Source organism: Vespa crabro, chromosome 1, assembly GCF_910589235.1.
Source record: "Vespa crabro chromosome 1, iyVesCrab1.2, whole genome shotgun sequence".
Taxonomy (NCBI): domain Eukaryota; kingdom Metazoa; phylum Arthropoda; class Insecta; order Hymenoptera; family Vespidae; genus Vespa; species Vespa crabro.
Window position 1 is genome coordinate 21,235,058 of NC_060955.1, and position 23,169 is coordinate 21,258,226.

At 34.3% G+C, this 23,169-nt stretch overlaps 1 protein-coding gene across 1 annotated transcript in view; it reads right to left on the minus strand.

Moving 5' to 3' along the window:
- LOC124426771 (myb-like protein AA) overlaps positions 1 to 22,609 on the minus strand; it is a 23,262-nt gene extending 653 nt beyond the window's left edge. Inside the window, exons 1-6 of the mRNA XM_046968910.1 lie at positions 22,088 to 22,609; positions 2,349 to 3,013; positions 1,529 to 2,228; positions 915 to 1,449; positions 573 to 707; positions 1 to 387 (exon numbers count right to left, since the gene is read on the minus strand). The exon at positions 1 to 387 is cut by the window's left edge and continues 653 nt beyond it. Coding sequence (XP_046824866.1) covers positions 241 to 387; positions 573 to 707; positions 915 to 1,449; positions 1,529 to 2,228; positions 2,349 to 3,013; positions 22,088 to 22,242 — 2,337 coding nt within the window. The 5' untranslated portion in view covers positions 22,243 to 22,609 and the 3' untranslated portion in view covers positions 1 to 240. The remainder of the gene's footprint in view (positions 388 to 572; positions 708 to 914; positions 1,450 to 1,528; positions 2,229 to 2,348; positions 3,014 to 22,087) is intronic.
- Between the last annotated feature and the right edge of the window lie 560 nt (positions 22,610 to 23,169).

Below are 23,169 nucleotides of genomic sequence, written 5' to 3' on the forward strand. Positions count from 1 at the left end.
ATTTTAGCGCATTAAACTAGATTTATAATAAACTTTGTATGTACAAAAATTTACATGTACACGAAGAAAAATCCGAGATGTGTATTATTATTATTGTTGTTGTTGTTGTTGTTGTTGTCGTCGTCGTTCAAGATTACCGATAATAGATTATTAGAAAGAGGAACGAGAAGGTTTTTTTCCTTTCTTAGAGAGTTTCCAAACCTTCCTTCATTTTATTTATTTGCTTTTACTTTTTCTTTTTTAGGAGAGAACGTTGACCTCGCGAGGAGAACCGCAAACATTGAGAACGCTGCTAGTTGAATTTGGAGTGATCTGGCTGCGTGCTTCATTTTGCGCCTGTCTTATAGCTTCTTTGTACGGTCCACGTTTCTTCTTATTGTAACGTGTCTGAAATAAAAAAAAGAGCAGGGGAAAAAGGGGGGGAAGAGAGAGAGGGGGGGTAGGGGGAAGAGAGAGAGAGAGAGAGAGAGATATAGTTCTCCGTTAGAATAATATATACATTCAAATTCGTAATCTATGTTGATGTATTATCGACGATTTATTTTATTACACTAAAAGTGTGATCAAAATACCTTGAATGTTTCGAGGAAGGGACTTAGCTGATCGCAGGACATGAGAGAACTAGTCGAGGAACCGTACCAAGCTACATGAGCCTGTGGTCCGGATGACGTACCATCTTCCTTACAGGAAACCGTAATACTGAGAACCTGTAACGATTTTAACCAATTAACAGACATTAACAAACATAGCTTTGGTATCGGATTAGTTTCCTGTGTACATAACTACACATAGGTATATATAATATATACATACATACATACATATATATGTATGATGTATGTATATATGTACGTATGCATGTATGCATGTATGTAGGTATATATGTATTGGTGTATATATATATATATATATACCTTTCCCGGCCACCAAGGGAAACCATGGATCTTTCCCCACACAACATCCCCAACGTCCATTCTCCTGCCGTTGGCAGTGAGACAATGAGCCACTGGCGTTGCTGCCAAACGCATGACGAGAGGGTGCGACTGGGGTGGAAAATCCGGGGCAGTTTCTCCGGCATCCACTTCAGCCTCCTGTTCGCTGAGCTCGTCGCTACTGGCGCCGGGGCTTTTGCAGCCGGACGAAGCGTTGCTCACAGGATAATCGCATCTTGCGTAAGCGTTCGTGTTCAACCTCTTCAAAGAGATTGAGAGTTTCTGTTTCAGGCACTGTTCCTTTATAGCCGTATAAGTTTCACCACCCGGTAGAACATTCCAATTTTGTTGACATTCCGTTGTCGTTGTACCAGACTCGACACAGGATTCTTGCTGTTGCTGTTGCTGTTGCTGCTGCTGTTGATTTTTGTGTTTTCGATCATCCTTGTGTTTCTTCTTATGTTTCACCTTATGCTTGCGACGATGATAAAGCAAAGGATCGTAGCTTGTGTTATATCTATAAAATAGAAATCTTTTCTTACTATCTGATCTCAATGATCAAGATCGTGATATGCGTGAGAGTTACTTTAACGTACCGTGGAGAACCATTACAAGGTGATCTGGCCGGTGAGACACCACCGCCCAACATTTTCCTTCTTGCTTCCTTCTTAGCTTTCTTCAATGCTCTTTTCGCAGCCTTAGCACTGGCGTCCTTTACACCCTGCTTCTGCGGATCTATCTGTTCTTGCCCATCGTCCTCAACATCCTCGCAATAATCATAACCATTATCGAAATTCCTTGGTAATTCCAAAGGATCTCGATCGGTTTCAGCTTGCACGTCGTCCGGATCATCAGTCTCCTGCTCGTATTCTGGGTCTTGAATTTTCGAAGGTATCTTCAATACGGTACCCTCTCCTTGAGCACCGAAAGAAATCTTGATAATAGGTGTGGTCCTGGTAGTTCTCGTTGGATCCTCGAACACAGACTCATCCCAAAGATCCTCCATAGAACCAACTGATCTTTTTTTCCTTGGTACTCGACCGATCCTCGGTCTCATCGTCGAATCAGCCGCAGCCAAGGTCTTCTTATCCTCTTCTTCAGGCACCTTCGCACTCTCCACCGAGGAGCTACTCAATCTTCTCGGTGTTGCGCAATAAGCCATCGAAGGATTACTATCGCAATCCGTAGACTCAACTCGATCCTCTGGACGCGTTAGGGTATTCCTGCTCGAATCATCAGCCTCGCTGCTGCTACTCCAATAAGTAGATGGTACTCCTGTTGGCAGTTCTACCTTACCTACGAAATCAGGTCACGATATCAATTTCTATGAGACGCTTACGAGAGACTCTATCGGGTGAATGTGTGTGTGTTTTTGTTTTTTTCGAATCTATCGTAAGAGACTCTTTGAGGACTCACCAGGTCCATGCATAGCGTTGCTGATCTCGTTCGGTTGTAATCTTGAAAGTTTTGGTATCAAAGAAGATGGGCCAAGCTTCGAAGAGTCAGGACTCGACGAGGACGTCGCTGGTTTCATCACCGTTGTCGTCATCGTCGTTGTCGCCGTCGCCGTCGCAGTCATCGTCGTATTCGTATTTTCCGAAAAGAATGTCCTTTGATTCTTTTGCGGTTGCTGACTACAACGTTGACGATCGCTTCTCCTCGTAGGTACACTTGATTGCTGCTGATGGGTTTGTTGCTGTTGATGATGTGAATGTTGTTGAGTTTGTTGCTGTTGTTGTTGCTGCTGCTGCTGTTGCTGTTGTTGTTGTTGCTGTTGTTGCTGCTGCTGCTGTTGTTCCTCATCATGCTTTCGTTTACGGCTTACGTCGACGTTCTCGCTATTCTCATTACAAATCGAACGACACTTGCTACAGAGAACTTGACGCGGCCTAAGCCTGACCGTCGGCCGTGCGTTTTTATATCTAGCTGGTGGATTTATGCTCCTACGTAAGTCGACCTTAGTCGGACCGCTCGTGTTTTTCCTATCTTGGAAATAACTGAACCGTGCCGCGATCGTCGCCAACTTGTCGCCGTCAGGATCCGGTACCGGTTCCGGAGGTTGAACGCCACAGGGAAGACCCCTGGAAAATTTCAACAAATATTCTAACTTTCTTTCCCATCTCTTTTCGTTTAATCGATAATATCAATTCTCTTACGTGACGAAATTATTAATGGCTATATAATTAATCACTTTTCAATTATAAAAATAAATCATTCTCAAAATCATCGTCGACGAAATAATTGATATAGATAATGAAAACGTATTTGTTAAATAAAGATATTTTATTAATATCGAAAATGAAAATTATAAAAAGTTTATCGATGAGACGATATAAATAGAAATTATCGATGTTGAAAATTTATAATTGTAAAAGAGATAGAGAGAGAGAGAGAGAAAAAAAGAGAGAGAGATAGAGAGATAGAGAGATAGAGAGATAGAGAGATAAATTTTGTAACGAGTCTGATGTACAATACAAGCGGAAGGAATTCCGTTATCGCTTAATCGCCCGTTTCGGAGCCCCAATATTGATTTGCGAAATCAGGGTTGGTCCGACGAAGCGTCGATAAAGTGCTCGTCATTAGCTTTATCCGCGAATTAACGTCGATCGCAGATGCGTGAGTTCGCATTTTTTAAATTAACTCCGTTTTTATACGAGCACATTCGGGCCATTTATCTACGTTGATATACAGGGTGACATAATAAAATTAAGAAAAGAAAAAAAATTCTTTTTATTATTATTATTATTATTATTATTATTATTATTATTATTATTATTATTATTATTATTATCATTGCTTTTTTTATAAATATCACGTGATCTAAAAAGCGTTCAAACCTTTTTCAAACTATTCGATAATATTCTCTAACTAACATTGTTGAGATACAAAGATGATCCAAAGATAATAATCTTTTTCTTTTCTATTCTTTTCTTTTTTAATAATTTTTAATAGCTACCACGTTAATTACAAAATTATTTAAAATGTCAATGTGAACGAAAACAAATTTTTAAATAAGAATGAAAGACGACCATTCACTTTGACCTCCGTGATAATATATATTTCGAAATTATATTTCATTTATAATCGGGTCGATATCGATAATAAGTAAATAACTTCAAACTAGCATATTATAATGTAGTCAAATTTTCGATGTAACTTAGAAACTTTTGATATGAAAGTATTTTACATGATATTCATTCTAAACTTCCTTCTCGGATTTGTCTAAAATAATTCGTAAATTTGAAATTCACGTAAGATCAAGATAGATCAAAATAAAAATTCCCATCCACCACCTTCTCCAAGAAAAAGGAAAAAGATCGATTAACATTAATCACACTATAAAGAAATATCAGAATGCTTTTAGTAAGACTAACACTTTAGTAAGACAAATAAAATTTCAAGTAAATATATTACGTACCAAAAGAAAACTTACTGATACATTTACTTAAGCGCGGATATTACAACATTGATTTGCATAAAAAAAAAAGAAAGGAAAGGAAAGAAAAAAAATAGCTGATTACAATTTGTAAGTAAAACGCTTGTTCGACGATGCGTTAATATTTTAAAAAATCGTTTGAACGATCTACAAGAAAAAACATAAATATATTTCGATAAATAAACCGTCTTATGAGATGGTACCATTGTTTTGTCAGCATGATTTCGTAATAGTGAAAAACGTCTGCGTAATGCCGAGATTCTGTGTTCGCGCGAACCACAAGAGATTATTGGGCAACGTGGTGAACATATACATACCCACATAGCACACAAGCGTGAACACATACATATACATACTATATAGATACATAACGATGCACACATCCATTTTATTCGGTCGGGTTTCGCATATGTGCAAGTATATATATATGTTGTATATACATATGTGTGTGTGTGTGCGTGTATACATATATATATGTATATATATATATATGTAATAAGCATGCATCTATATATAATGTATATACATATGTATACATACACAGCTACAGATGCAGGACAGGAACAGAACAGAACAGACAACCACAACGACGTATTGATTCTAGAGGGCGGACAATGAACGACAGCCTCAACTCAGTGTATATCCATTAATATTTTTCAACTTTTCCTTCATCTTTCCTGCAAGTAACTTCTTCGGACAACTTGGTAAACAAATTTTGAGAAAATTCATTTAAGAACGATACGATACGATTTTCAAGTTTCCAAAAAAATAAGAAAAAAGAGACAAATATGTGTATGTGTAAAGGTGTGTATGTATTTACCTATTATATATATATATATATATAGTGCTACACAACACACACACACACACAGAGAGAAAGAGAGAGAGAGACACATAATTGCATCAACGTATGTCACGTTTCCAGAAAATTACCTAACTTTCCGTGATCTCTCAAAACACCTACGTACGTTGTTATCTTATACATTACCCGTATCTGTCGTGAACAGCTGACGCGGCCCCTCTCTCTGTCCGTCTATCTGTCTATCTGTCTGTCTGTCTGTCTTTCTCTATCTCTTTCTCTGATATTACAAATGTTTGTGAACTTGCACGAGCATACTACTTACTTCAGAAAGGACAGACATTTAACGTCAAGAAAGAAGATATCCTAACAGAAATGATTCGTTTCGTTTTCTAACTGGCGCCATATGTCACGTGATACATATAATAACTAAACGAAGAAAAAATGGCGACAATTCTGCAAACGGCCATCTTTAAATACCATGAAAAACCATCGTCAAAATTTTATATTGAAAATATTTAGAGTAGATAAGACACTCGAAACTGTACATTAAAACACAGTTTAGACAACGATGATCACGATGATGATAATGATGATGAAATTCATATTTTTTATTTCTATTATGAAAAATAACGATTTTCTTTTAACAATTCATCGTACTATCCTGTAAGATACATACGAGATAATCTTTGTTTTGATTGCAAAGAACAAATGTGGTTTTCGTTTATTGTTTACATATATGTAAGTGTATGCGTGGCATGGTATCTTAGAACGTTCTCATTTCCCAGGGCTCCCAGCTACGTTCCAGGGTATAAGCCAGTAGCGTACCGTTGTGAAGAGTAATTAAGGGACGCGCAATTACGGACACTATGTCCCGAAATGAGTAATGAGTTTTCAGGCTGGTGTTACGGCTGAGATAGCGCGAAACGAATAGACCGCAAGAGCGATATTTTTTCCTTTTCTAATCTTTCTCTCTCTCTCTCTCTCTCTCTCTCTCTCTCTTTTTCCAGTAACAGGAAAAATGAGAGAAAGGATTTTGTTATAATTACACGGTAAAACGATTTTTTCTGCTCTTTTTTATTTTATTCTCATTTTTTTTTCTTTTTTTTTTTTTTTTCTTTATCCTATTCGAAATGTCGGAAATCGATGTTGGTAATAAAAATAAGAGAAAGGATGAAATTTTAGCAATCAAACTTTCACATTTCGTAATCCAATGGAGGAAGGTTATCCAGTTAAGCGAGACTCGAATTCAAGAATATTTCTGCTACGGAGAATGCAAAAAAAAGAGGAAAAAGCAAAAGAAAAAAAGAAAAAAAAAAGAAAAAGCCTTTCAAATATTTATTGGATTATTAAATTAAATATAAAAAGATTTTTAATCAATCTAAAGTGATTATTAACCTGACATTATTGTAGTTGAAAAAATAATAAAATAGTTTCGGATACTTGTTGGATCGATAAATTGAATATAGAAAAAATATTCGGTCAACCTACGATGTTTATTAAATTAATCGTGGTTGGACGAATAATAAAGTGAACAGATTTTGACACTCACTAGATTGAATATAAAAAATGTTCAGTCAACTTGCAGTGTTTTATTAAATTATCATGATTAAAAAGATAAGAAAATAAATAATTTCAGACACCCGTTAGATCATTCAATTGAAAAAAAAAAAAAAAAAAAAAATTTAATCGAGTCACAGCAATTATTATATTATCGATCAATATTTCTTACAAATGCAATTATTTTACTAATTATTATTACGTAATGCATAACAAAAAATTATATTCATAGCTATAATGAAATACGACGAGAAATCATTTCTTTTTTTCTTGTCCCCTTAGTCGATTCAAATACACGACATTCCTTATAAAAGCTTAAAGAGAATTACTCGTGAACGCTTATGGAGAAGAAGAACTCGGAACTCGACTGAAGGAGGTCGCGATTTCCGTGTAAAATCGTTTCCTTACGCTTGAACGAACTTTAAGCAAGACTTAAGCCTTCCGTCGTTCCGGTAAACGGACTTTTCTTTTTCCCCTCCAATCTTGAAACACTCGAACAGCTGTTGTCTCTTTTCTTGTCCGCTTCTGGACGACTACGACGACGACAACGACAAAGACAACGACTACGAGGACGAGGACGAAGACAAGGACTACAACGACGACGACGACGACGAAGACGAAGACGACGACGACGACGACGACGACGACGACGACGACGACGACGATAGGGAGGAAAAGAACAGAATGGTTTCCTTCTACTCAAGCAATTTCAAGCTCGTGTCGCAATCATAGACGAAACGAAAGAGAGAAAGAGAGAAAGAGAGAAAGAGAGAGAGAGAGATAGAGAGGAGAGTTTTCTCGATGTTCCAGCAGGTTTTATGTGTCCCCAACCCCATTCCTACTTCTTCACATATATACGTACTTACATAGATATCCAACAACCAACGAACGAAAAGGACATTTTCTTCGTCATTTCTACCAACCCGAACAAAAGGGAGAGAATATCGTCAATGGCACTGCGAATGACGTTGTTCGTGCCAAGGAATACAAGTATAGAGATACGACGATAAGTTAAATATCTCGGTGAACCAAAAAGTCGTGTTAGATAACTACAATTTTTTAATTAGTCAAGCCGAAATTTAGTTGCTTTCCCTGTTGGTTTAATAAAATACAACGAACTTTTTTTCCTCTCTTCGAATAATAAAAAGAACGATTTGCGATATTTCTTTCTGATATTTTTCGATGGAGGATCGAACCTACGAATTAATATCACCGAATCGAAATAAATAATATACGATAAACCATGAATACGAATTTGTAAGCGACAACCCGTCACGAACATGGCATGTGGTTCAACGACATTGAACGGTATTATCTCTTCCAATGGTTAAGAACTCATGTTCGGAGACCTTCTAACTGGTAATCGGAAGTATGTACTTGTTCTTTTCCTTCTTTTCTTTCTCCCTTTTTTTTTCTTCTCGACATATACGTACACGTATATATACTACTGGACGTTAGAACAACCAACAGAACAGGCATTTTCGTGGTGTACCGCCCTTTTTTTGTAGGAAAAATGATGCTAGGACGATCGACGCAACCCACACAAAAAGAAAACATAACTAGCAAATTTCTTTTTCGTCTGCCCTATCTTTCTCTTTCTTTCTTCTTCTCTCTCTTTCTCTTTATATATATATATATATATATATATATATATATATATATATATATATATGTATACTCGTGGGAGCTACCTAGCGGTTTATTCCACGAGGAGAAATGAGTCGATATCATAAGCGATGATATTATAGGAAACATACGTGAGAGATGCCTCGATTGTAAGAACCTTCTGTCTGATAATGAAATTACTCGAAAAACATCCTAATAAAATAACCGTCTGTCTTATCGTCGATCGATAAATTTAGATAAAGAATACGATGATCTAATTTCTATGAAAGAATAGAGAATGTGTATAATGAAGAAAATATGATATCAAAAGATTACGATCGATCTTGATTAAACTAACTTTGATCGTGGATGAATTTACACGTTTGAATTTGTGAATTAATAAACGAAATTCTTATCTTTTCTTTCTTTCTTTCTTCTTCTTCTTTTATACATATATATATATATATATATATATATATATATATATATATAAGCGCCTTATTTTCTATTTGTTCTTTTGCGAATTATCACTTCTCCTACCACCTACCCCATGCCCCTCTAATGTAAGTCTCCGTCTTAACACAGCGCATACATAACCAGAACGCACCAACTGTATCTACCATTTAACCTGCATAGATATTACCATGCGATAACTTTTACACAATAGACTCAATTTTAAAAGGAGAATTAAAGATATGGCCGAAACAATAACGTGCCGTAATTATGAGATAGGAAATTTAATAATATTAGAATGAAACTTAATAATATTAGAGAACGAATGTATTAAAGAGCATAAGAAGAACGATTAGAAATAACGAGGCGTTACATTTACGATGCACGGTATTGCGATAGTTATTTCTTGTTTTTCTGGTTGTAATAAATAAAGGCAACAAAGTATCTTTCCTATCAACAAGGTATGATACCTGTCTGGTCTGGTCTTGTCTGGTTTAGCATGGTCTTGTCTGGCCTGGCTTGGCTTGGCTTTGCTTGGCTTGACTTGGCTTGGCATGGCATGGCATGGCATGGCATGGCATGGCATGGCATAGCCTGGCCTGGCCTGGCTTGGCCTAGCTTGGCCTAGCTTGGCCTGGCCTGGCTTGGCCTAGCCTGGTCGTCGAACTCGTGTTTTCCATAGTCAGACTGATCCACGATAGCTTCACTGCGAATTTATCGATTTTCCGAGTACATACTCGCGATACACATACTCGCGTTACTTCAAAGCTCGTGACTACGTTTGTCTCCTGAAACTTTCTACCGTCGGCTATTTTTTCAAGCTATGCTCGAGCTTTGAAAAATATTTACCAAATGCTAATAAACCCTTGCAACTAAATCCGATTTTAAAAGTTTGATTTGCTTCGATAACGAATCTAAATAGTTACACTTAAAGGAATATATTTATAATACATGTGTTCGCGTATGTTCTGTTAAAATTGGAATCATGATAATCGAGAAAGATCATTAGAAATTTGGAATTATTATTTATTCAATGAATTCGTGGACTCTTTTAAAAATAAAAGAGATGAAAAGAAAGAAAGGAAACATTCAAATTTCTCGATTAGATTATTTCGAGTTGAATAAAAAATTTCTTACTTTCTTTACTATAGATCGAGTAGAAACATGTTACATATCCGGTAACACTATATATGCCTTTCTTAGATCCATACAATAGTCTCCCCTATTCATCCATCTATTCACCTATCTGTCCACCTATGTCGATCTCTCTTACTCGTTCACTCGTCATACAAATTGTATATACTTGATACTCGTATATATATATATATATATATATATATATATATATATATATACTTATACACATATATACGTACATGTAAATTATTTAGTGCAATATGTGTACGTACATATAAATGTTTTATATGTGCATTTGTATAATATGTACGTATATATGTATGTATGTATGTATGTATGTATAAATGTATGTATAAATGTATGTATAATGTATGTATATATATATATATATGCATGCATGTTGTATGTATGTATATATGCACATACAATAAATGCGATCAAATTCCGTGTTAGATACACGTGTGAGAGGAAAGAAAGACTGAAGTCATTAGGACTGAAGGTGTATGTTACATCGATCAGCGAAAGCCAAGCGAATGCCAAAATAATGTTATGGCCCGCATGGCCTCCGTGATATGGTCGGCGACAATGCGGAGCCACCGCCCATACGTATGCGATTTACCGACAGAAATCATTTCAAATATTCTCCCTAACTTGATCCTTCAAATTATTGTACGAGTTTCTACGTATATGTAAAGTATGCGTATTTAATAGATTCTTTGTAAATTTTTTTACTTCAATTAATTCAGCTTTTGTTCTATGTAATTATATCTTATATTATTTTAATTGTTTAACAAACGCGATACACACACACATGTATATATATATGTATGTAATAGTATTATTAGTACATATCATTTCGTTCAATTTTTATTAAATTACGTGTATGATAATTTTAATCTTAATTTAATGAAAAAAAAAATAAAGAAATTATTACATATCACGATCGAATAGATAAATGTTTGATTAAACGATAAATTAAATCGTTATTTGTTTCTTTTAGTTCATTATTGAATTATTGAAATGAATTTTCCTTTAACAATCTCTTTCTCTCTCTCTTTTTCTCTCTCTCTTTCTCTCACTCTCTTCTATTCTCCTTTACCGCTCGTTCCCTCTAACTTTCTTAGTATCAATTTCTTTGTTAAATTTCAACTTCTTTTCTCTCTCTCTCTCTCTCTCTCTCTCTCTCTCTCTCTCTCTCTCTCTCTCTCTCTCTCTCTCTCTTTCATCGCACGTAACAGCCTCGAAAATTCAATTTACCCTTTCGATAAGCCGAAAAGACGATTCAGAAGTCGCCTAGAGTAATTCCGGCTTGTTTATTTGCGGCCGTGCCTGAAACGACGAACCAACGATTTCTCTCGCCCTATTTTTCTTCTCTCTCTCTCTCTCTCTCTCTCTTTATTTCTCTATCTATCTCTCTTCTTCGTTAACTTGTACAAAAAAGTAAAAAATACAATACAATAACGATGTTAACTAATCCACGAACAATTCTCTCACACGATTCCGTTATTCTCCTCGTTAACACTGAAGATTGCTTTTTCGAAAGCTTCTCTCTCTCTCTCTCTCTCTCTCTCTCTCTCTCTCTCTCTCTCTCTCTCTCTCTCTCTCCCACCCACACACATATACACACATACATTCTCTTTTATTTAGAGATAAAACGATGTTTTCCATGATAAAGTCGAATTCAACTTCCGTTCGATACTTTGAGAAAGAAGGGGGAAAAAAAAAAGAAAAAAGAAAAAAAAGAAAAAAAAAGAAAAGAAAAGATGTCGCAATCGGCCTAATGAAATTTTCCCTTATACTTCTATTCCGTGCTTACTTCTTTTTCATATTTTATTGATCGTCAATTTGATTAATTCCATGTAATTTCATGCGACCTACGAGGAACGATCATCTTCAAGATGGCGGCCACGTTGGTGACAAGAAGAAAGAAGAAGACCATATTCCTAACATTACGTAACTTGATAGCGAAAAGAGCAACCAGTCATGATTCTCATTCTATCGAGTCTCGTTTTACGTCCGTGGATAAAGAAAAAGAAAGAAAAAGAAAGAAAGAAAGAAAGAAAGAAAAAACAAAAAAAAAAGAAAAAAAGAAGAAAATGACCCAGGGGAACGCGCAGTAGTTTAACCAAAAGCACAGTTTAGCTTCGGAAAAAGAGTGATCAAATTTAATGGGCTTGAATTAAATATACAACGATGATAAATAAGCACATTTAAATACGATCGAAATATTTTCTTTTTATAAACGAATCTTTTATTCTTTTTTTTTTTTTTTTTTTTTTACTTTCTTTTTTTTATGAACAATATGAACAATTTCTGAACAATTATTATATATATATATATATATATATACATATATACATATATAAATATATATGTGTGTTTATTTATGTCATAAGATAAAATAATAATAAAAGAAGAAAATAAGAAAAAAAGGAAAAAAAAAAGAAAAAAAAAAAATAAAAGAAAAAGAATTGCACTGCCGTCTAATTTTTTATCGTACCAAATAAAACATTTCATCGTGTGACTGCTTTATGTTGACATTTTTGTTACGGTAATATTCGCAATTTAAATAAATCACTAACGAGACGGCATTGATCGCGTCGCTCTTTACAATGTTTCAAGTCACTGTAAATTATTACATCTTTCTTTCTTTCTTTCTTTCTTTCTTTCTTACTTTCTATCTCTATCTTTTTCTCTTCCTCGGTAATACTTGTCGTTTCGTGAGATAAAGATTGACACCAAGACGTTACGTAATTTGATAGTGGCAACAATAAAAATAAAAAAAAACATCTTTAATGTTTTTCGTTAACGTTAGAATATATGCGTCACTCGTGATTTGATATTTATTATTTAAAAATAACAAATATATTTATATAGTTCAGAGAAAGTTCGTTTAGAAAAATATATGTTATATTTATTATACGTATTTCTTTATAAATGTATCTCTATATAGATATATCTACATTATACGCGAGCACAAATATTATATAACTATTAATATAGTAATAGATTATATTTAATTATAAATAATGACCTATAACTTAAATATAGATCTTTACGATCTATAAATATACATATATACATCTTTATAAATATTTATAAAGAAATTGTATATAAAATTGTATATAAATATTTATACAAAAAAAATTATGATATATAGACCATAATAAAAATTTATCGTCGATTAATAACATTACAAGAAAGTATCTAATAAATTTCCTTAAAGATTTCTTCATCGATGAATTAACCATTAGAAACTTTTCAAGATATGCTTGAACAAATACAAAGGTGCCTTTTGAAAGTCACAAGAACATCTGTTTCTTTATGTACGTTAAGGAAAAACATCTTCGTGCGTGCCAAAAAAAAAAAAAAAAGAAAAACGAAAAAAGAAAAACGAAAAAGAGAAGAAACAGAAAACAAAAATACTACCAATGAAAAATGACGTCTCAAACGAAATTATCTAATGATATTCTTCCAACATCTGATACTATTTTTTCCTCGCGAATAAAATTCAATTTAAACGACCTTTCATCCTTACGATTTTATAATGTATATAAATTATAAAAATGAACCGGGCAAAACATTATTAAAAGAAAAAGGAACATAAAAGAAAAGAAGAAAAAAACAATGTTACTAAAAAGAAAAGAACTAGATACTATTCGAACATGGTCATGTGTATGTAACTAGCATCAGCTAACTATTAAGACAACTTGACTTTCACCTCGGAGACGTGCTGTGCGTTCGGATAATATCGGAGAAGATCGATGAGAACAGTAATAATAATAATAATAATAATAATAATAATAATAATAATAATAATAATAAAAATAAAAAAGTAACTATTAGATAACTCATAGAACGATTTATAGAGTCATATAACTCGTGACTACTGACATAAAATTTTCTCCTTTTTTGATTTTGAATACATTTATGCAATTTTATGATTCATATGACTTGGCAAAGTCGTATATTTATAACTATGTCAAACAATTAAAAAAGATACTCGATTGAATTTTGAAATTAAATGTTAAATATAAATAAAAACGTGTTCACATTATACATACACAGGTCCGTCCTGTACGAAAATACGCAAAATAAATCGAATCTTAGAGGAAGCCTGCACACGACGCGTTCTAGTAACATTGTTACATACTACAGAAAAAGAGAGAGAGAGAGAGAGAGAGAGCAAAAGAAATTGCGGGGTAGGAATGGAAACATGACGCGTCCGACGTATCAAGATGGCCGACGAGATATACTTAAATGGTATCTCTAAAAGGATCACAATTTAAAGATGAAAGTTAATTAAATGAGTCTGATATAACGTTGAAGAAAATCATATAGGGAAAAAGAAAAAAAGAAAAAAGTTAATAAAAATCTGTAAAGGTTTCTTTTTTTTTTTTTTTTTTTTTTTTTTTTTTTTTTTTTTTTTTTTTTTATGAAACATCGTACCTCGCTTTTATACTCGTTATTTCTCATAAAAGTTCTTCAAAATGGTGAACGGATTATCAACGATAATTATCAATGTGAAGTAAGAAACATAAAAATCCATGGGATCTTTCTTCGAGAAAGAAAAAAAAAGAAAAAATAAAAAGTCAAGAGTTCTCACGCATGACACTCTGGCAAGACCGTGAAAATGAAAATGAAATGATAAAATACAATGAAAGGTTGAAATTTTTTTACTAGGCCATTAGAAATGATTACTACACCCAACGTGGTTTCGTAACTCAGAAAGCTGTTACATTGTAACTTACTTTATGATCTCGCACTACGCTATGCTTTTGATATTATAGAACTTAGGCATGCAAACGCTTACATAGAAGTCCGAGTACAAAGCGAGTAATATAACGTTCAACGGTACAAGCATTTCAACGAAACAATTTCACACACACACACACACACACAAACGCACGCACACATAGAGAGAGAGAGAGAGAGAGAGAGAGAGAGAGAGAGAGAGACATGAAAATCGTTGATAAATTTGATTGGAAAAACGTGTGACTTTTCTCTTTTTCTCCCTCACGTGTTTTTTTTTCTCCTCGTGTCACTATCTTGTCGTTTTTTTATTATTATTGTATTTTTATCTGCTTTTTTTTTCCTTTTTTTTTTTTTTTCTTTTCTTTCAATCCTTTATGTATTCATCAAAACAAATTTCACGTTTCTCGTTTGTCACGAAATACGATTATTATAACTCCTTCGATATCCCGAAATAGTTATCTTTGCAGAGTGCAACACAATTGGACACATATGTCGCATATTATTAAATTATTTGATTTCTCATTGAAGTTATATACAAATTAATGTAGAACGAATATAATAAATGAATGTACAAGTATAAAGAGCGTTGTATTGCCATTAAGATATCAAAATATGTTACGTTAGACCAGAGTTCTTTTTCATTCATGTAGAATTTTGTTGAGATGATTTATAATCAACTTTAACAAAGAAAGAATTGAATCAAATTGATATATAGCAAAAAATATAAACAAAAATTTTTGTGTATTTCTTAATGCCCACTCCTTTCACTTTCTCTCTCTCTCTCTCTCTCTCTCTCTCCTTTTCTCCCTCCATTTCTATCACCATCTCGAAGGATAGAAAGAGGAAGAGAGAAAGAGTGAGAGAGAAAGAGAAAGAGAAAGAGAGAGAGAGAAAGAGAGAGAGAAAGAGGCGACTTATCGATCGACGTCCTGAATTTACGAGGCTTTATTTTCTGTGACGATAGCACGCTAGTATTAAACGTTAATGGCCATAGTATCTCAAGGAATAATAACCACGTATATACTCTAGTCAATGGCAAAGAAAAACTATGGCAAATGGCAACGAATATGGATCGTCGTATGTTGGAAAAAAAAAACTGTCGGACGTCTCTTGGTATAATTTCAAATAATTACTAGAGGGTTGGGAAGTATATTTTCTTTTTCCCTTTCTTTCTTCCTACTCCCCCCCTCTCTCTCTCTTTCTTTTTCTTTCTATGCCTTTTTTTTCTTTTTTTTTTTTTTTTTTTTTTTTTTTTTTTTTATTTCCTCACAAAGACTTTTTCACGAATGACAAAATTGTAGGTCTACGATAAAAGTTTTGTTCTTCATTAAGAAAAACTTGCGATGGTTGATCGGTCGGTCACGAAGTGAAATCACGAAAAGAAAGAAGATAATAACTTTTCTTCTATATATCCTCCATATTGGAATTATGTATGTGTATATATATATATTGGGTGTGTCATTTTAATCGATCACTAACAATACAATCGAAGTTGAATTCAATACGACTTGAAGGATAGATATAAGAAAGTTTTCTAACGATTTTACAGTCGACGTTTGAATTATATATATATATATATATATATATATATATATATTATATTAAAAATTTGATTTGAATATTTGACTCGAATATCTTTCAACATTTTCCTTTTTGAAATAAAAGATACGAAGTGTGAGATACATCAGGTATATACGAAAAACTAACAGGTTCCATCTTAGTTCACGGATAGTAGATCTCTTCTTAGTATGATTTTACCAAAATCAAGGTGTTATAATATAAATCATGATTTTCGTCGCAACAGACATCAACGCAAGCGTAAAAAGACGACGCGAGTCTGGTTAGAATAATACGAGAGAAAATTCCTCGAGAGAGAGAGAGAGAGAGAGAGAGAGAGAGAGAGAGAAAGAGAGAGGAGGAGAAGCAGTGAGAGAAAGAGATAGAAAGAGAGGGGAAAGTTAAAACGTTGTTTGAGCAAATTCCTTATCTCTAGTTTATCATCTAAACGAGATTTCACTCGTCACTCGTGTTACTACATCCTTAATTGTGAACCCGAATGGAATAATTATCGTCCTATGTTTCGTCCAATTTTGCGATAATAAATATTTCAACGGGCATTAAACTAAAATGTTGAATTCAGATCGATAGAGAGAGAGAGAGAGAGGGAGGGAGAGAGAGAGAGAGAGAGAAAAGAGATAGAAAATTGTTGAACTAACTATTTAACTATATAATTAAAATTAAATTATTAACTAATATTAGTTAAATTGAAGCAAATATATATATATATATATATGGCGATTTAAATATAAAAGAAAATAATACGAAATTAACGACTTTAATTACCATTTAACTTTCTGCGATCATATTTTTCTCAGATATACAACATACTAATTTTCCATTTAAGGATAGAATAGGTATAAATCGAATAAATACAAAAATCTATTTCGTTTTTTTTTTTTTTTTACGAACATTTTGCTACATACTTTTAATTGTTTGCATATTTGAAAACTAATAATACATATTTATTTAATTAAAAGATAAAAATTGAAGCTTTGAATTATTGATGTCAGACATCATAAGGGCAAAACAAAAAGATAAATTAATGTATTCGATTTATTTTTCTTTTAATTATTCAAATAAAATGTATTGTTACTTTCACTTAATGTTATTCTGTTGTTTCTTAAATTAATTAAATAATCATTGAAAAGAAAAGAAAAGAAAAGAAAAGAAAATTAAAGAAACGTAAAGAAAAGAAGTTGAATAATATTTTCGAAATTAAAAGTTTCATATAGAAGAAGATATAACTGAGGCATACCAATGGCTACTAGTAGTAGACGATCAATGACTCGAACCAACGGAATCCGTAAGAACGCAGTTACAAATAGGGGACGACTGAGGCTTTCCTAGTATGACTTTCAATGTGGTGAACGGTTAACTTTGCGGACAATGCGCATCAGCCGGTCATCTTACGTATAATTAATTAAACGATGTTACCCCGTTTCCTATGTCGGATCCCTTAGCCACAAAGATATATGTACTTCTTGACCGATCAATAACGTAATTCAAATTTAATTTCAAAACGTCTACTATTTTTACCCCACATTCTATATCACATTTTAATCAAATTGTATTCGTCAATTTATATATATATATATATATATATATATATATATATATATATATATATAAATTAAAACAGAGAGAGAGAGAGAGAGAAGAAAAAAAGAAAAATATTGAAGGAAGCTGACCGTCTGTTTTTTTTATTGTTCATTTCCTATTCTATTTTAATCAAATCATTCGTCAATTTATATATAAAAAAAGGAAAATATTTGAGACACTGTTCATTCATTTTTGTATTAATATCTCTCTCTGTCTCTCTCTCTCTCTTTTTGTATGTGTGTGCACGCGACACCCGTGTGTCTATACATATTTGTGTGTGTGTGTGTGTGTGTGTGTGTGTGTGTGTGTGTGTACGAAGCAATCGATCGTTAAAAATGGCAGAAAAATGAAGTTGTTCATTTCTCACAGTGGTTTATCGAACGAAACGATAAGAACTCGAACACGCGGAACGCTTTAGCAACTTCTTTCGTTTCTCTAGCTTGCCGGAACTTGCCACGAACGAAACGACGCTTCGTTTCTCTCTTATTCTACGCTTGAGAACAATGAAGTTCGACGTTTCACGAAGGACTCTTCTCTCTGTGTGTATGTGTGTGGAAATCAAGAACAACGAGAATCGTTAATTATTGTTCATTAAATCTCTTTCTTTTTTTTTTTTTGTTTCCCCTTTTTTTTCCTTCTCTTTTCTTTTTATCTCTATTTGCGAAAAAATCCTCCGTTTTTAAAGAGACAGATAGACGCGAATGGAGAAAGAGAGAGAGAGAAAGAGAAAAAAAAAAAGTAGTATAAATTTGATGCGACTTGACTTAGGAATAATAATTCTGTTGTCCTCTATCTCGTTTCTCTCTCTCTCTCTCTCTCTCTCTCTCTCTCTCTCTCGTTCTTCGAACGTCAAATAGAGCCGACCGGTTTGAGTGAAACGTAAATCAAATAGAGGATAAACGAATGATTACCAATGCCTGCCTATTAAAATTATTATTCGTTCGTAATTCTCTTATCTCCGCTTTCGTAAACGTTCACTTTGAAAATCGATAATGACGATCCCTTCTTTACCGGAGCAAAGAGAGACGACTACTCTCCTCGTGAGAACCGGTTCTCTCTCGTCATATAATATTTCATATAGATCGTTAAGAAACGATCCAAAAGAATTCACGTTCGTGAAATCTTTTAACGGGGGGAAGAAGAACTGTGCGAATACGTCATCATATTTGTTAACATTTTCCTTTCTTTTTTTCTTTTCTTTTTTTTTTTCTTTTTTTTTGACTTTTGAACGAAATCGCAAAATGGAATTTTGTTCCAGACGAAAATCAAAAAACCAAAAGAATAAAAAAAAAAAAAAAAAAAACTTGGAAATATGAAAAACCTAAAGAATTTACGAGCGGGACGATTAAACGATTAACAGGTTAACGTGAGATACGAAGAATCGAATTCGATGAATTTTTTCGTGGCTAAAAAAAAAAAAAATTGGAGAAATCGTTGGAATTAAAAAAAAAAAAAAAAAAAAAACAAACAAATAAATAAATAAATAAAATGGAATACAATACAATAAAATAAATTAAAAAATAATAAATAAATAAATAAATAATAAAATAAAATAAAATAAAATAAAATTTGCAAAATGATGATCAACTCCAGATCGACGAAATCTCGACAATATTTCGATATCTCTCGCTTTAAATTGCACCTGTTCGAACTACAATTTAGTAAACTGCACACTACAGTTGCGCATTTATAATCTCTCAACCAACAATCGAACCAACACTGCGAGTAAATATCTTTTTAGGGTCGTTCAAGGAGAATAATCGAGAACAACGATGTCGTATTTTACCATTTCTAATTTGAAATATTACGACTTAATTATTACAATTATCAATGTCAGTGTTGGCGATTAGTATAATAACTTAAATCACTTACGGATAAACTTTGTTTTTCTTCTTTCTTTTTTTTTCGGATTATTATATGCAAGATATCAAAGATATCAAAAAGAGTAAGAGAGAGGAAGAGAGAGAAACAGAAAGAGGAAGAGAGAGAAACAGAAAGAGAAAGAGAGACAACGAATAATTAACTCGAATTTTCTTCTCATTCAATTCTTCTAATTAACAGCATCGCGTGCGAATAAATATTTGTACGAGCTAATAACGATGTAATAGTTATTAAATGACACGATAGAAACCCTAAGAAGCCTAATTCTCTTTATTCTTTTTTTCTTCGTTAATTCCTAGAATAATCTCACACGATATTACGAGCAACTTCCGTCTATGCCTATGGAAAAAAAAAAAAAAAAAAAATAATAATAATAATAAAAAAGAAAAAAAAGGAAGGGAAAGAAAAAGGAAGGATTTATTCTAAAAACTAGGAAAATACAACAATAATGAACAAATAAAGAGAAAGAGAGAGAGAGAGAGAGAGAGAGAGAGAAGGGAAGAAGGAAAGAGAGAGTGAGAGATAGAACAAATCGTTACTTTCCTCATCGATCGGACACTCGTTTACGACATAGTACGAAATAAAAGTAAAAGAAGGAAAGAAGGAAAGAAAGAAAAGAAAAGAAGGGGGAAAAAAAAGGATTAGAGGGAAAGGAAGGAAGCGATGTCGGGGCTTAAAAAAAAAAAAAAAAGAAAGAAAGAAAGAAAAAGCATGTGCTTTCCTAGAGTCTCGTAGTAAAGCTCTGCGTGACGTTTAACGCGATGCAATGCATCCAGGCCAAGAGAAAGAAAAGGAAGGATATAGAGGAACGATTGAGTGAGTGAGCGAGCGAGAGAGAGAGAGAGAGAGAAAGAGAGAGATACACACGCACACGACAAATAGAGATAGAAGATACGATCACTCGTAACATTTGTCTTGCTGCCGATAGAGAAGCAATTTTTTTTTCTTTTTTTTTTTTCTCTCCATCCTAGAGATATATCACCAGAGGATCAATGGACAATCCAAAACGACGACGAATAATGAAAAAGAAAAAAGAAGTAGGAGGAAGAGGAGGAGAGAAAAAAGAGAGAGATTTAAGGGGGTGAAGAAGGGGAGGAAAAAACAGAAAATAGAGAGAGAGAGAGAGAGAGAGAGAGAGAGAGAGAGAGAGAAAAGAGAGAAAATTCGCATGTCGCAGATTGTAGATCAGAATATAACGAAGTTAGACTATGAGTAGAAAGACTTTTATATATGTAGACCGTCAGAGGCACAGAGAGAGAGAGAGAGAGAGAGAGAGAGAGAGAGAGAGAAGAGAGAGAGAGAGAGAAGAGAGACCGGAAGAGGCCTCCTAACATATCACACACAGTGGGCCCTAACAAAGGGCATCTCTTTGAGGTGATTCACCTCCGACTACGACGACTACGACAACGACGACGACGACGACAACGATGACGACGACGACGATGAAAAAGAGCCGATGACGAGGGAGATTCGTCATGTCGTCGACACGTTGAACAGTGACGTTCCATCGAAATTATTATCACCGATACGTTGATCAATATCAGGATTAAGATGATTCAGCTTTAAAAGGATATGGATGATAGAAAGAAAGAAAAAAAGAGAAAAAGAGAGAGAGATAGAGATAGAGATAGATGTGAAGTGTGGAACAGGAAGGAAGCGACGGCCGTCGCTCGACGACGAACAACGATGACGATTAATTTTTTCATTCCTGTTATCAGCAAATGATCAATATTTTGTTTCAAATATTAATTGATAAGTTTTAAAGCAATTACTTTATAGTCGATAAGTACGTACGTAAAAATCAATTAGATAGAGACGAATAGAGAGAAATAGAGAGAAAGAGAGAGAGAGAGAGAGAGAGAAAAAAAAGAACACGAGTACACTTTTAAGAGAAAGAAAAGAGAGAGAGAGAGAGAGAGAGAGAAAGAGAGAGAGTAGTATCTAACAGCAAACAACGTGTACAATTGTATAGAGAGAGAGAGACAGAGAGAGAGTGAGAGAGAGATACAAAGATAGAGGGATGCGAGCACGAGGTTACACACGTCGTACCAATCGCGGACTCTTATAAAAACACAGGTTTACACATAGAGATGAATACCAACAAACATATACACGCAGAGAGAAAGAGAGAGAGAGAGAGAGAGAGAGAGAGAGAGAGAGAGAGTGAGAGAGATTACCTATGTGATTTAAGCAGCAAAAAAGAATGGCACAACTAAACTTATTTTAATTGATTTATATACAAGTATATGACAACAAAGAAATAAAAGAGTAACGTATACACGGTAGACACGTACACACGCGCGATGCACACACACACACACACACACATATATATATATATATATACACACATGGATAACATGTACGTACCTCTTGGTGGCGTCGAGAAGCGCACCCTGGAAACACTTGGCACCATGAACGAAGGACACGACGAGGATGTCCGGCAGGGCGGACTCGACGGTGACGAGGATCTTGTCGCCCCTGGCGAGCACCGCCACCGTGTCCGCCACCACCGTCGCCGCCATCTTGACTCGAGTTAGAAATTATTGCTACTACTCCTCGCGATCGTCGCTCTCAGACCCGTCTTCTCTCTCTCTCTCTCTCTCTCTCTTTCTCTCTTTCTCTCTCTCTTTCTTTCTAGTTCGTTCTCTCTCTCTCTCTCTCTCTCTCTCTCTCTCTCTCTCCCTTTCTCTCGCGCGCTCGCTCGCTCTCTCTCTCCCTCTCACTCTCTCACACTCACTCACTCTTTCTCTCTTTCTATCTTATAGCAATAACGCGAGGAGCGGCTCGGGCTGCCTCGCTCGCCTCCGTGTCTATGGAGGCCATGGCCCGTACGAAAGACACGCCGCGCGCGCGACACACCGATGGCCGCCGTAACGGGCTTACCCCCGAGTGGTGGGGGCAACGATGCCGAATGGTGGGGAGAACCAAACGAGCACCGACTGACGCGCCACGCCGTGCACAGCTGGCCGCCGACAGTGCCGTCAGCTTATCCCCACCATTCACGCCTTACTCAATGCCGTATCGCACTTACACTTGTGCCCTGTAGTATTTCTGCTAATTCTTTTTTTTTTCCTTTTCTTTTTATTTTTAGGTTTAATTCTTTTATTCTTCTCCAAAATCGTAAATACGTTTTCAAATTCATTTATCTTGAAATTATTCGAATGTGTTCTCTTTCTTTCTTTCTTTCTTTCTTTCATTTTCTTTTTGTTTTTTTTCTCTTAAGAAAATTAGAATTAATAAATTCCAACAATTTTATTCGATTTCATTTTCTCTTTTGAGGTACTGTATTTTTTTAAATTTATTAACCTTACTTTTTGTATACATTTAAATCATATATATATATATATATGTATATATATATAAACATATGTATTTTTAAAATATTCAAATATTTAAATACCGAACAAATGAATCTATAATTCTACGTTTATCGAGTTGCAGTCACGGAC